The 14,859-nt window shown below is 43.1% G+C and overlaps 1 protein-coding gene across 1 annotated transcript; it reads left to right on the forward strand.

The window, feature by feature from the left end:
• Positions 1-492: 492 nt before the first annotated feature.
• On the forward strand, positions 493-13,654 carry itgb8 (integrin, beta 8). The gene is made up of 16 exons (XM_054606252.1): positions 493-556; positions 2,550-2,635; positions 4,129-4,300; positions 4,467-4,573; positions 4,900-5,039; positions 5,212-5,377; positions 6,238-6,396; positions 6,768-6,863; positions 7,008-7,100; positions 8,255-8,395; positions 9,870-10,281; positions 10,396-10,618; positions 10,768-10,871; positions 11,256-11,372; positions 12,190-12,353; positions 13,173-13,654. The coding sequence occupies exons 1-16, from the start codon at positions 499-501 to the stop codon at positions 13,299-13,301; spliced, it is 2,367 nt and encodes a 788-aa protein (XP_054462227.1). The 5' UTR covers positions 493-498; the 3' UTR covers positions 13,302-13,654.
• The last annotated feature ends 1,205 nt before the right edge of the window (positions 13,655-14,859 follow it).

Raw genomic sequence — 14,859 nt, forward strand, 5'->3', positions numbered from 1 at the left:
CTCTCTCTCCTTATTTGTCTCTCTCCCCTCCCTCTTTAAGAGTGAGAGAGAGAGAGGAGTGAGCGTCGTTTCCATGGCAGTGAGTCAGTGCAGTGGTTAAAACACGGTCACTCTCCTGGTTTCGTTGTGGGATGTTCAGTCAGCATGTTGTTGCGCACCGCTGTGACTCTAGTGAGTGTGTGTGTGTCCCGGGGATGAGACCTCACCGTCGGCCGTGAGACGAGGAGACACGTCGTTGGAAATAGATGGAGAGACCTGCAGCACCTCCTCCTCCTCCTCCACCTCCTCCACCTCTCACCGGGGGAGGAGAGAGCACCTTTAAGCTGATTTAATGGTGTGAATACCTCTTAGATTAGAAAGGGTTATCGAGTGAACGACAATGCCCCGGCTACGGACGCAAGGTGCCCGGTCTCCCCCGGTTCATCTCCAGTAGCCGTGCATCCTCCTCCTCCTCCTCCTCCTCCTCCTCCCACCCAGTCCCGGTGTGGATAGGATAATATGACTTCCTGGTTCCTCCTGTGTCTCCTGCTCTGCTGCACGCTGGTTGCTGTCAGTGGTGAGTATAGACTCTATGCTTCTAAAATATCAAAGCTCTTTTTGCATAAAATGATGCATTGCAATGCAACTTTGCATTCAATTTAAATGTATTCCAAAGCAATGTATCTGAACTGTAAACTGGGCAAAAGGTTAGCTTTCAAAAATATCATTTATTCAAATAGAATTTCCAAAATGATAAAACAAAATGTGATGTGTCCTTGGGCAAGACACTTAACCCCAAGTTGCTCCTGAAGGCTTGCCATCGGTGTGGACTGGATGATGAGTGTTAGTTAGAGTCTGATGGTGGCACCTTGCATGGTAGCCTGTCATCAGTGTGTGAATGGGTGAATGATATGTAATATACTACTGACTGTAAGTCGCTTTGGAGAAAAGCGTCTGCTAAAAGACTGTGATGATGATGATGATGATGAAACATTTGACTCATTTTCAGTCACATTAATAACAAAGGGCATTGTGAGTTTCATATACTATTGAAACAAGGATTTTCTTAGCTTTCTAAAGACATCACATCATCTTTGTAGCCAAGATAAACAAGACATGTCACTGGACTGTGTAACTGTGTAAAGAAAAGTGTCCCAGTTTTGTAGCCTTTTTGACTTTACATGCCTATATTAAACATTTAATGTTTTCAGAACTGTGCAAAAAAAAAAAAAAAAAAAAAAAATATATATATACTCTATACTATAGAGGCTCATCAGGGCCAATTACATACATCATAACCCAGCAATTAGCCTGCATCCTGTGTCATGTCAAGGCATTCAGCTCCCGTGCTGTGCTCCGACTGGTTCCCAAATGTCTCATGTGAGCAAGCCACTTTAATAATAATAATAATTAAGCCTTTATTAGTCCCACAATGGGGAAATTATTTCTCTGCATTTAACCCATCCCGGAGGAGCAGTGGGCTGCAATGAAGCACCCGGGGAGCAACTTGGGGGTTAGGTGTCTTGCTCAAGGACACCTCGGCATGTTGCCGGTAGAGGGGTTTGAACCACCAACCTTGTGGTTACAGGACAAGCGCTCTACCTCATGTGCCACATTTTTAGGACTGAGCGTTCACAACTTCCATCCTCGCATGTTTTTTGGGGGGAGAGAGACTATTGACCTTTGAACCTAGCAGACGGACCTATAAGCCGTCTCATTTAACAAACATTAAAGCCTATTCAATTTTTTTGAAAGGGGAAACCTCTAAACCCCATAACCAGTGAACCCCCACCGGAGAAGCCTGTGCCACATCCACCTCTATGTTTCAGCATGTTTTGATCAATTAGAAGTTAAAACGCTTCATCTGCTCTGCGCTTTGCCAGAGGCCAGGAGTGCTAATTGAGTCAGAGCTGCTTGTGAGTGGGCTTTTAGTGATTGCTATAGGACCTGCAGCAGTTCTCTGTCCTACATTCCAGCTCTGAAACTCACTGAGATAATGCTGGAAAATTGGATTTCAGCAGATTAATCACTCAAATGAATCATTCATTAAAGGCATATGTTTTTGCCTTTTTCACCCTGTAAATCTTTCCGTCTCTACATCATGCTGTTTTTATCCCCCCCACAGACAGTTGCATTTGTCACTTAAATATCCATTAATACTTACACAATAATTTCTGTAGCATTCACAGATTGTCTCATGATTAGTCCTCGCTGTGCATCTGTGTGGGTGTGGGAAATGATCCATTGCACCACTTACAACAACTCAAGCACCTGTTCCCACACTCATGGACGTTTTCCCGCTACACGTCAGGCGGATAGGTACCCAATAGCCTCACATGAGATGCTAAGTGGTGCTTACTTCATCAGAAGTGTGCATGAGATCTCTAAATATCCACAGGGGCTCGCCTGCATGGCTAATGAGTGTTGACACACACTGTCTTTCATATGCTAATCATAGACTCTTCTCTTCATCCTATTTTTCCTCCGTCTTCGGCTGTCTGTCCCATCTTCCCTACACTTTTTTACCTCTTTCCTCATCTCTCTTTCCTCATCTCTCTTTTTATCTGCAGGTGACAGTGCGTGTTGGTCTCCCAGTGTCACTTCTTGTGCAGAGTGCCTCAGACGTGGACCCCAGTGTGCCTGGTGCTTCAAAGAGGTAGGAATGTGTATAAAAAGTGTGTGTTTGAGTGTGACAGGGAGGGGAAAAAAGGAGAATGTGTCAGCATTCCTCAGATGACACACACACTGAAGCTTTGATGCCATCCACAGATGCGAATATAATGTGTATGTTCGGGCTTAGTGGCCTGCTCTATGACCTTTTTGAGTGTGTGTGTGTGTGTGTGTGAATGTTTCCATGCGTGCTTTCTCATGCCGCAGCAGAGACAGAGCCACTTTCTATCCATGTGTTTAGTCTAGGCGCTCGCGCATATCATTTTTTTCTCAAAGTGTGCATCCGCCTGTCTGTTTGTCCGTATCTGGTCAGTCTTGTAAATCGTCCAGCGCCACACCAGTCACAAAATAGACACAAACACACACACAAACGGCACCGTCTAGACCAGACTGTCATGTGCGTGTTTACAGACTTCAGGTGCTTTCCCAGCCTATGAGGCCTAACCTTAACTGACATCATTAAGTGGGGCCGGGTTCGCTGGTGTGTGAAAGCATTCAAACGCCACATCTGTAACCTCCTACACGCACACAATCACACAAAACGTCACAAAGGCATGGCTGGATAGCACTGAATAATAAGTACAGTGCTTTTAAACATGAATGCTCATTTATAGCCATTGACATTCAGTGTCAGGAGAAGGGGCAAACTCTGAAAGGAAAGTCCGGGGAAGTCACTGTTATTCAATACATAGCCACAGGGACAGCATGGTCACATTATCAGCTGCAGTCTTTTTACTGTAGACTGTTTTGGCTTATCTGCTACAGTATTTGGGTTTTAAAAGAAGCAGTAATCTCAATCAGCTGCGCTATGTCATTCCTTATAAGCTTGGTCTTGATAGTTGTATCAGACTCATTCCAGTCAGGTCCATGACATGCAGTGAATAAACACATTTAATGATACAATTTTTGTATTTGTTTCGAGTGCTATTCACTGTGTTTGTTTCTCACAGAGGAAAGTACAAAAGGTCACTAATCCACTCAAAAGCTGCAATGCATGACGCTGTTGTACGACACAAACAGGACACTTCTTCCTGATACACTAAACGGATGAATACCTTTAGAATCACATAATAATATGGTCATGGTTCTCATGTCAATAGGCCTATACCTACATCACAGATCAATACAAACATCAAAAAAATGACTGAAACAAAACCCAAGTGAGTTATTGTGAAGCTGGTTACCAAAATGCTGTGTGTGAAATTAATGTTTTATCACACTTTACGTTTCAGAGAGAACTGGATACGGGTGGAATAACAAATGCATTACACACTCTGAACAGAGGATAAAGTGGTGTTCCACTTGACCCACTTTACTGTTTCACTTGTTCTCATTCCTGCAATCCGATTATCTTAAAATGCGACTTCTCTACAACTGCCTGAAAGCTTTTTCTCCTGACTCTTGTTTAGGATTGTTTATTTGAAAGAAAAGGTTTGCAAAAGTCACCATTTCCCATCTTGACCTTGTGTGACCCTTTAGGACTTTCTGGATGGGGTGGGTCCGAGCCAGCGCTGCGACCTGCCAGTGAAGCTGTCCAAGAGAGGCTGTGAACAGGAGTTCATGGAGCAGTCACAGATCAAGGTGGAGGTCAACGCCACCATCAGCAGCACACAAGTGTCTCCACAAGACATTAGCATCACCCTCAGGCCAGGTAGACGACCGTAAACTCTGGATTTTTGCCTCGATTGCAACATTTAGTCAAGTATAAAATGGTTTATCTCTGATTTTCGATGTTTTCATATTGCTTAAGTGTGTGATGAAGCAGTTACGGTAAAGTTTTACATGTATTATTTTATCATATGCGTGTGTCTGCATAGGTTCAGAGGCTAGCGTCGTGGTGGCTGTGAAGCAGCTGGAGCGCTATCCTGTGGATCTGTACTACCTGGTTGATGTATCAGCATCTATGCAGGAAAACCTTGATCATGTAGGTGTTGAAGCTTTTCACTTATTTTTCTAAAGGAATGAGTGTTTTCCAAATGTTTAAACTAAATTCTGGATCATCACAACTGTTTTAAACCATATTGTAAAAACCCAAGACTTTTGTCATTTGGCATGAAATAAACTGCAGAAATGTCAGAGCTCAGACTCATTTATTTAAATGGTATTTCAATAATTTGACATTTTTTAAATATTTGAATGAATCTCTTTTAAGAAAGAAAGCTTTTCTACTTCTCCCCCTCACCGTCCTTTACTCGCCCTCGGCTGTACTATTTTGTGTCCACTTACCTCGGCATATTTTCTGTGGTCCAGTTGAAGACAGTGGGTGTAGCGCTGTCCCTTCGTATGACGGCGCACTCCTCGGACCTTTGGCTGGGTTTTGGCTCATTTGTGGACAAACCTGTCTCCCCTTACATCAATGTGCACCCCTCCAAGATCACCAACCCCTGCAGGTAAAACACACCATCTGTTGGTTGGATTATTGATTGCTACAAAAGAAAAGAAGGGTTAATCCTCTCTATATAGCTAATTTTGTGAATTTTCTTGCGATGTATAAAAGAGATATTTAACTCCTTCAAAGTTTGTCCTGAGATCTACCGTGAGGTCGTCTCTTTCTCTCACCAGTGATTATGAGATCCGCTGTCGTCCAGCCCACGGCTTCCACCACGTCCTGAGTATGACCGGTAACATGAGCGAGTTCACGCGTACGATCAAACGCCAGCGCATCTCTGGAAACATGGACACACCTGAGGGAGGACTGGATGCTATGCTGCAAGCTGCTGTCTGCCAGGTGTGTACAAACAGAAGCTGGAAAGTCAGGCACACAAGAGCTACTTGTGTGTACAAACAAAGAGAAACAGAGTCAGCTAAATATTCTTTTATGGTGGGTCATTTTCAGTTTCCTTGAAAGTTTAGGAAATGTTCAGAAAAATGAGGCCTTTCTCCAAATTTGGTCATTAGTCTGCCCGCTGGTGAAAGAAGCATTTATTCTGGGAGAATGGTGGCACTCTGACTCAGCATTGGATATTACCAGTGGGATCCCATTAAGTAATGACACCACTGCTGGGGTATGGCAGACACACAGAGTTGCTTATACTACGACTGCAGGGGGGCTGTGAGTCACACCATGCAGGGGGCTGGGGGGCAGTAAGTGGTCATCCCTCTAGAAAAAGACTCTATTATGTCAGGCCTACTTATGTACTCACTTGGTTTCCTTAAATCCACATTGCATTTTTTTTTTTTTTTTTTTTTTTTTTTTTACAGTCATTTAGCAGATGCTTTTATCCAAAGCGACTTACATGTGCACACACACTCACACACTCACATAAACCCATTTCTCTCACACTGTCTATGACAAATCACTGGTGGAGAGGTTTCTGCTGTGTTAACTTTTATTTGGCATTACAGAAAGAGCTGATCACCACGGGAACTAATGTAGCTCAGATGGCTAAAATGTTTGAATTTGCAGTTTCTTACCACATGTGTAAAAAATATAATGCATGCACATTATTTCCAGTCAGTATAAATGTGGTTGCCTAGTGATATAAGGGGATAAAAATGAGAGAATCTATAAAACTACTCTCCAGAGACATAATACACTTGTTTACTCACATTACACAATGTCCTGACTCCTCTCCGTCTCTCTTTTAGAGATCGGTGGGTTGGCGACCAGAGGCCAAGCGGCTGCTGCTCCTGATGACAGACCAGCCGTCTCACCTCGCCCTGGACAGCCGGCTGGCAGGGATTGTTACGCCACACGACGGCCTGTGTCACCTGGAAAACAATGTCTACACAGGAAGCACTAGGATGGTGAGAGCACGAGGAAGCGTACACTTGGTGTGAAGTCAGAGCTAAACCTTTAAATGAGTCTTTTCAGTTTTTGTACGGATGAAACAAACAAGATATACTGTTTCAATTTGTGAATTCTAGAGGTGTTGGTAAACAGATTCTTTTACCTTTGGCTGGCTGTTTCTGGCTGTTTTCAGTCTTTGTGCTATGCTAAGCTGCTGCTGACGGTAGCCTAATCTTTTCTGTGTACAGAGTAATCTTTGTATCTAACTCTTGCCAAAAAACAAATATGTTTATTTCCCCAAATGTAAAACTACATCAGCTGGAGAACAGAAATGTTTTCCTGAAAAAAAGTTTTTTAGCATTTCGTCTAATGGCTGTCTCCTTTTCAGGACCATCCCAGTGTGGGTCAGTTGTCTGATAAGCTGCTTGAAAACCACATGTACTCCATCTTCGCTGTGGAGAAGCAGCAGTACCAGTGGTACGAGGTAATCTCTTCCACACGTGTGCACACAACAGCATAAAGTATATAAGTGGGAAAACAAATGTTGCCACGCATAGTTTATAGGCTGGGAGGCTTCCATAAGAGGGAACACATTTAAATTCACCCTCTTCTCACTTTTCTTCTTAAGGAGTTGGTACGTTTTCTTCCTGGCTCGTACCTGGGAAAGCTAGGCCTCTTTCAGGCCCCAAACCTTATAGAGCTGGTGGTGGACGCTTACAAGGTACAGAGCACTCACCTCCTCTGCAACATATTTCTCATTTTTGTCCGCCATCTGTATATAATTCACCCTTTAGACAACAAGGAGAAGGACAGGGACAAGTGAAAAGTTAGTTAGAAGTGAGCAGCAGCACAGAGTGAGCTGAATTGATGAGCCCACACAGTATCAGTTCAGAAGTGTTTGTCTGCTGATCTGAGCTGAGGTGACATGAACTTGGCTCATAGCAATAATAGCACATTCCTGTTTGCAGGAAAAAAAAGTCCTCAGAATCGGTGCTACTACAGAAAGTGTGTACTGTTATATTCATTCAGGAGATTTAGGTTTAGGAATGCACAAAAAGGACAGGCACTTGTTATACAAACCTACATTTTTAAGTTGAAGATGATTGGAGATGTACTTGGTCACTGAAGGCCTAATGAAACAGAACAACATGGATGAGAACAGGAGGTTAAGGAGGAGTAAGGCCTTGTGTGTGTGTGTGTGTGTGTGTGTGTGTGTGATACTTGGGTTTTGTTCAGTTGGCAGCAGTCTAGGCTATAATCTTGCCTCAGGCACAGCGCTCCATTGTTTGCTTCCAGAATCTGCCGAATCCACAGATCCGGGTGCACAGCCATGCATACGTGCAGACACACACACACACACACACACACACACACACACACACACACACACACACACACACACACACACACACACACACACACACACACACACACGCGCGCGCGCATGCATACACACACACACATGCATACACACACACGCATGCATACACAAGCAGCGGAGCCCGAACAGAAGCTGGCATTATGATAGCTATCAGATCTCCACGGAAACCATGTGTCCTAATCACAGATGAATACAAAGATGCTATTTTTGGCCCCTTTTCATTTCCCCCTGTATTTCACAAAGAAAGAAAGAAAGGAGGGCATTCTAGGGACATGTGACAACTTTAATTAATCACACTTCTCCCTCTCTCTCATCTCATTACTTTTCAACCACACAGATTAAATTCATTGCATTTTCAAACTGTCACTGTTTTCCCCACTCTATTTTGTCGTATCCAACATCGCCTTGCAGCCAGCTTAATACATTAAATTCATTGATATCAGGCAGTAAAGTTAACGTTGCTTCTTATCTGTCTCCGCACTTGCTCCATCCAGAGGTTGTTGTCGGAGGTGGCAGTATCAGTGTCAGTGGAGGACAAGGCAGTCAGCAGGTACTGGGTGTCTGTGTCTCCTCTCTGTCCCAATGGATCCACCGCAAAGGACCAGATTTGCTCGGGGGTGCAGCCCGGCCAGACGGTAAACACACTAGCATTCCTTCAAAAAACAACAAAATCAAAGCACACACATGATTAAAACAATGCAAGAATTTAGCTGAATGTTACTTTTATTTATACAGAAATCTTTGATTACAGGTCCGGGATATGTCACTGAAAATGTATTGGATCACTTTGTCACATACGAAAACACTCACACACACACACACACACACACACACACACACACACACACACACACACACACACACACACACACACACACACACACACACACACACACACACACACACACACACACACATACATCACTGAGAGCTAAAGATTTGGTAAATAATCTGAGTTGAGCGGATTAGAGGCTGTGTTTAACAGGAAAACATTGCCATGTGATTCCATGACCTAGTCGTCCTAATCATTACCTTGCCCAATGTGAGAGCCTTTATGCAAAACAAATAGTACATTTATATTTAGAAATAGGTCACTGGACGGCCACTGTTTTCGTACCTGCTCTATAAAATATTCTGCACCACTGCAGAGGAGCTTTTCTGCTTCAGTAGTAATGATTATACAAAAGACTCCTTAAAAAAAGTTCAACTATTACAAACAAAGAAACCCCCTTTTGGTACTAATTATAGCATTTTATTACATTTGGAAATTTTCTTCCTGTTCACTCCCTAAACTGCAGATGAGACTCCTTTTCCCAGTAACCTTTTGGGGCTCTTAATTCCAAGATACTTAATGATTGCTCTATAGTTAGTCCATTGTGCTAATAGACTGAAGTCCAGCCCTTTAATCCACGGGTGGATTAGAGTGAATTATGGAAAATACCCACATTTACCAGAATGGTAATCAAGTGAAAGGCATGCCTGTTGTTTCAAAGCTTTGGCTCTTTTGCATAACTTATACAACCACATGAACAGAATAATTAATCACATGAAGCATAACACTTTGAATCCAGTTCCTGGCTCCTGATGTTAGATAAGTAACCAGCAAGTATTTTAGTCTTATCAGAGAGTGCAAAATGGTATAGAGTGAAAGGAGGCTCATTTTAGATTTACAGCAGGACTTTCATAAGGGAAAATACATTTTAACACAGCTTCATTTCTCTTGATCTGTGTAGGATCTCTAAAGCAACTGCAGACTCTTGAGAAAGAAATGGTTGTTCAATAATCAATCATTCATTTGTTTTGTTGGTATGTTTAAAAGCCACGACAGCTTGTTGACATTGTTTTGACCTTGTGAGTCACCAGGTATTAATGTTTCTGTTCGTCTGTGGACAGATTTTGTCACAGCGATAGTGTTGCAAAAGTATTGGAAAAATCTTTTGACCTGATGCTGGCACTACAGAAAAAGTCAGGGAATTACGAAAGTTATTGGGATTTATTCTCTGGGCGCTATTAATGTCTGTACCAAATTTCATGGCAATCAATCCAATGGTGTTGTGATAATTCAGTCTTGACCAAGGTGGTGATTAACCTTTTTGTCTTCCCCTGCAGGTTTACTTCAATATCACTATCGGAATGCGCTCTTGTCCTGACGATGCTGACGATGAAGATGTAACAGTATTGGTTCGACCAGTGGGATATAACGAATCCACCGTCGTTAGGATCCACTCTAAATGCGGATGCAGTTGTGGACCAACAAGGCGCTGCAATGACGAGAGCGAATCACCATGCAGAGGCAGCTCCAATGAGGAGCAGAGGCCAGATCACGGACTTATTAAGGACTCGGACAAACATTCAAACTGGAATTGCAGAGCGGATGGGTCTGATGTGGACTGCAGTGGTCGGGGAGTGTGTGAGTGTGGGAGGTGTGTGTGCGAGCAGACCAGGCTTGGCACAGTATATGGGAAATACTGCGAGATAGACGACTTCTCCTGCCCGTATGACGGGGGACTGCTGTGTGGAGGTGAGCTTCAGAATGATGTATTATGAACATCTAGTTCCTATAAAAACATACACTCTCTGCAATGTTTTTGCTCCTGTATCACTCTCTCCTCCCGTCTCTCTCTGTCTTTCTCAGGGCGTGGTGTGTGTGTGTCAGGTGAGTGTGTGTGTGAGGACGACTGGACTGGTGATAGCTGCGGTTGTCCCGTCTCCACTGCAACCTGCCAATCAGCCAACGGGTTGCTGTGCAGCGGTTTGGGCAAATGTATGTGTGGCAAGTGTGTGTGCGACGACCCCCGACGCTCTGGAGACTTCTGTGAGAGATGTCCTGCTTGCCAAAGCACCTGCCAATCATACTGGTACGTATCAGTTTGAATTTGCTACCGCAAAGCATGATGGGAGCTCTTACAGAACTATTTTTAGCTAAAGCTGACACTGGTATACTCTCTCTCGCTCTCTCTCTCTCTCTCTCTTTCTCTCTCGCTCTCTCTTTCTCTCTCTCTCTCAGGAAGTGTGTGGACTGCCACCTGTCTCACGGCCTGACACAAAAAGAGACTGGACATTGCAACAACACCTGTGCACCACTGGTGGGCTACATGGATGTTGTCTCAGGTAGAGCTGCTCTGAGCACAATTTTACACATGAGTTTTGCTCCATTTGCAGTTTATTGGATCTGAGGAAAGTTGATAGATCAGATTACAGACTATGATGCATTTGAGTTTGGTTTCATTCAATGTGGATTTGTAACTACCAGGGATACATTTCACATTAAACATGGTAATTTGATCCCTTGTTACAGAGGTACAGAATTATAGATTGGTGCAGATTTAAAGCGAAAACTAAAGAGCTTTAAAACCCAGCAGCTTTCTTGTAATGCTACTCTAGCTGATTCTTTTGTTTTAAGTAATCCTGGAGGCTTTTCACTAGGATTTGGAGCTTAACATGTCTGGACTGAATAACATCTTACTTCGACTCTCTCTCTCTATATCTTTTCAGGCCAAGCAGGGGAGATGTGGATTCAGTGTATGTACATCAGTAATGACAGCTGTCGCTATCGGTTTCAAACAAGCTCACATTCGGGCCAAACTCAGCTTCACATCAGCACGAGACCAGGTATAATGTCAACACACACACACACACATCTCACACCGAAACACATGCCTTCATTCGAGGTCACTTCCGTTGCTACCATTGCTGAACTACTGCACCCTGATGTATTTGAGTCAGCAAGCCTGCTGTCAAGTGTTACAGCTGCATTTTACATTTCCCTTCAGTTCCCAGCTCTCCATCATACACACACACACACACACACACACACACACACACACACACACACACACACACACACACACACACACACACACACACACACACACACACACACAGCATTGCACATCCAAGTGTTACAGTTCATCCCCGCCTTCCCGATTTTTTGGAACAGCACCGCTCATTGTGCGCCCCCCTCCCTATCTCCCCCTATCCCCTCACCCCTATCCCTCCACCCCAACGGGACACTCTCTTCCGGCTCACACCCACTCCTCCCAGTTGCAGCAGGAGCCAGGTCTCCATGGTAACCCTGTTACAAAATGTCAGAGTACTCTTTGGGCTCTTTGTGTTGAGCAATGAGCCCGTCATCCACACATGCTCCCCAGCAGATTCACAGCCAGCTGACTGTTCAGTGCAGCAACACGGGCTCAGCTGTCACTGACCGAGCTGTGTAAGAGTGTCTGTTTGTTTGTGTTAAAAGTAAATAAGTATATTACTCACGCACAACTTTGAGGTATTTATATTTTACATGAGTATTTCTTTATAATTCTACTCCTTGCTTCCAGCCGTAAAAGCTGTGAGCGTTAACTTTGTTCTTACCCATCACAAAGAAGGGCATCCTGTCCCAGCTCTGCATGTTGAAACCTTATGTGTGTGTCCACAGAGTGTGCCAGCAACAGCCGTCTGGTAGGGACATTCCTGAGTGTGTGTGCTCTCACAGTGCTGTGCGGGCTGGTGGTGGTGGCCGTGTCCCGGCTGCTGCTACAGAAGAGAGGCTTGTCACCAGGGGGCGCTGCTGAAGACGGACACTATCACTGCACTGGAAAGGTTTGCTATTTAAAGTCAAGTATGCTTGAGGCGCTCACCAGCACAGCAGGGCTAAAACAGGGTTTTAATGGTTTTAATGGTTTTAATTGAGTTGAGTTGAGCCTTCAGAAGTATTAAGGACCACTTAATCCTACAGGATATGTTTTGTTCCTGTGTTCTGTCCGCTGAAACCATGAGAGTGAGAAATCTGAGTCTGCTGTCAGGGGTACAGCTGTATTTTACATTTCCTCTCAACTCCCTGCTCGCCATCTACAACGTCATGATTTGTGACTTTGCAATGATGTACTGCACCTTTGAGAAGTAGGGAACGATGGAAATTACAACGGGGGGGTTTCTGGGGATATGTATGCTAAAACTTCATATTTACATTAGCTGGGAGTTTTGCAAGTATTGTTAAGCTTTACATAATTCCTCAAAGACTACATTATTAAAAAAATGGTTAGTCTCCACTTCTTAAGTTGAACATTTAAGAAATCTACCTAAAAAGGAGCTGCTGATACTAAAGGGGCATTCTAATGATTTTAAAAGTCAAAGTCAATTAACTAGTCGCATGGACAACAACACAGTCTATTAAAACAGTTGTATAATGTTTTCTTTTACAATGTAATCCATATAAAGGACTAAAGGGCCGGGTATCTCAGCATATCCTGCATCGAATTTGATCTCTCGTGCCCCCTTATCTATAGCTAAATAAATCATCATGTTGAGTATCGTGTTTTGGTTTGAGTGTGCCTCTGTATATCAAGGATGCGTGCATGTGTGGTTGTGTGTTTGTGTGTGTGTGTTGCTATTACTGACTATTTTTTTTTCACTATTCAGGACCTGTCATTCATCCCAACAACCAATGAGAAAACGGTTACTTACAGGAGGGACTGTTCACCTGACCGCCCCGTCGAGATGCACATCCAGGGTCCCAAGATGCCCCATGGCGACCCCTGGCAGTGCTAGGTAAAGGGCAAAGGTCAAAACTGGAAGGAAGTTAGTAGAGACATGAAGAAGAAGGAGGGTCAAGTAAAGGCTTCTTTTCTGCCTTTAAACCTTCTTAAACCTTCTAAAACTTCAACCCGCGCATGTGGAGACTGATAATGATGAACTAAACTGTGAAACCTCCATGGGATCATATTTGTTAAATGAACTGACCAAACTCGTATCCACTGTTCGACTAATGAGGCCAGTATCCTGGAAATGAAACCTGGAAAAATCAAGATGAAACAAAGAGCAAATGTCCCCCACCTCCTCTTCCTCTTAGAGAGCTAAGTTATGTGTGGGTGAGAGAGAGAGAGAGAGAGAGAGAGAGAGAGAGAGAGTGTGTGTGTGTGTGTGTGTGTGTGTGTGTGTGTGTGGAGCAGGTAGATGCATTTATTGTCTATACAGGCTTTCTATTTATGATTTTTATAGTAAAACACTACATGTTTGACGTTTCTGTGATTGTGTGACACTCCATAGGTCTTAGTCTGCCCCCCAGTGGACGGCTTGAGGTACAACATTTTCTCTCCAATAATACTGTCAACACATTACTGACCTCAGCTGTACCGCCTTGGGATTTAAGTCACAGAGAACACCAATGAGATGTTTGCCTTTTTATTTTTTATTCCATTTGTAGCAAACCTTGTCTTCTAGTTTCTTTGTTGTATTTTGTTTTTATCAACCGATCAACTGCATTGCAAATGATTGTTACTTTATGGCATTTTTCTATCATGACGAATTAGAATATAGTTTCATGTGTTTTTGATAATCTGGTTAGACTTGCACTAGAACACTTGTTTTGCATTATACTACTGAAAACTCTGAGGTAGGAGAGCTGTGACGGTGGGTTTGAAATGACAGGGATTTCTATATGTTGGGCATTAGAAAGCATCTATCTACGTCTACGCATTAAGTGCATTTAAAGCTAATGTAACAAATCCACAACACTGGAATAACAATGAACTGAAAAATCATGTTTTAAAAATCAACATACTGACAATTAATGGCAACACCATCGTCAAATGTTTGCACATGGGGCCTCTCTAACAGAGACAGCAGCAGAACTGTGTCTGAATGCATCTTCTGATCATCTCAGAGCCATTACTGATTAGCTCTGAAGGTACTGAGATCAGAGGTGGATTAACACCCTTCATGTACTTGATCCTCTGGATCCAGAGGGCCGGTAGCATCTTGGGAGACTTTCGCTTCCCCAACCCTGTTCTTTTTTTAATTTTATTTAACATAATGTTGTTTACGGCAATAGCTGCTCTCTTTTACTGTAAGTCAGGAACACTAATTATAATTTATTTTGATTTTATTATTAGTTTTTTTTTTAAATTTATGTTATGTTAGTTGTGCTATTTTATGATAAGGCTACGTGTATAACAGGAAGTGAGTACTGTTTGTGTTTATGAAGAGCGGTCTCTATCTCCAATATAACCATGAGAATATTTCAGCAATAAGGTTTTAATCATCTCATCTAACCGGGCACTGAGTTCGGAATAACAACAGCACTTTTCTGTGTAGTTTTCCTGTCAAT

This window comes from Anoplopoma fimbria, chromosome 10 (genome assembly GCF_027596085.1).
Source record: "Anoplopoma fimbria isolate UVic2021 breed Golden Eagle Sablefish chromosome 10, Afim_UVic_2022, whole genome shotgun sequence".
NCBI lineage: Eukaryota > Metazoa > Chordata > Actinopteri > Perciformes > Anoplopomatidae > Anoplopoma > Anoplopoma fimbria.

Bases quoted from the DNA above. Each gene is read 5' to 3' on its own strand.
- itgb8 (XM_054606252.1), top strand. From the start codon at position 499: ATGACTTCCTGGTTCCTCCTGTGTCTCCTGCTCTGCTGCACGCTGGTT. The intron at 2,636-4,128 runs GTAGGAATGTGT...GTGACCCTTTAG, and splicing joins GTGCCTGGTGCTTCAAAGAG to GACTTTCTGGATGGGGTGGG. The intron at 12,354-13,172 runs GTTTGCTATTTA...TTCACTATTCAG, and splicing joins ACTATCACTGCACTGGAAAG to GACCTGTCATTCATCCCAAC.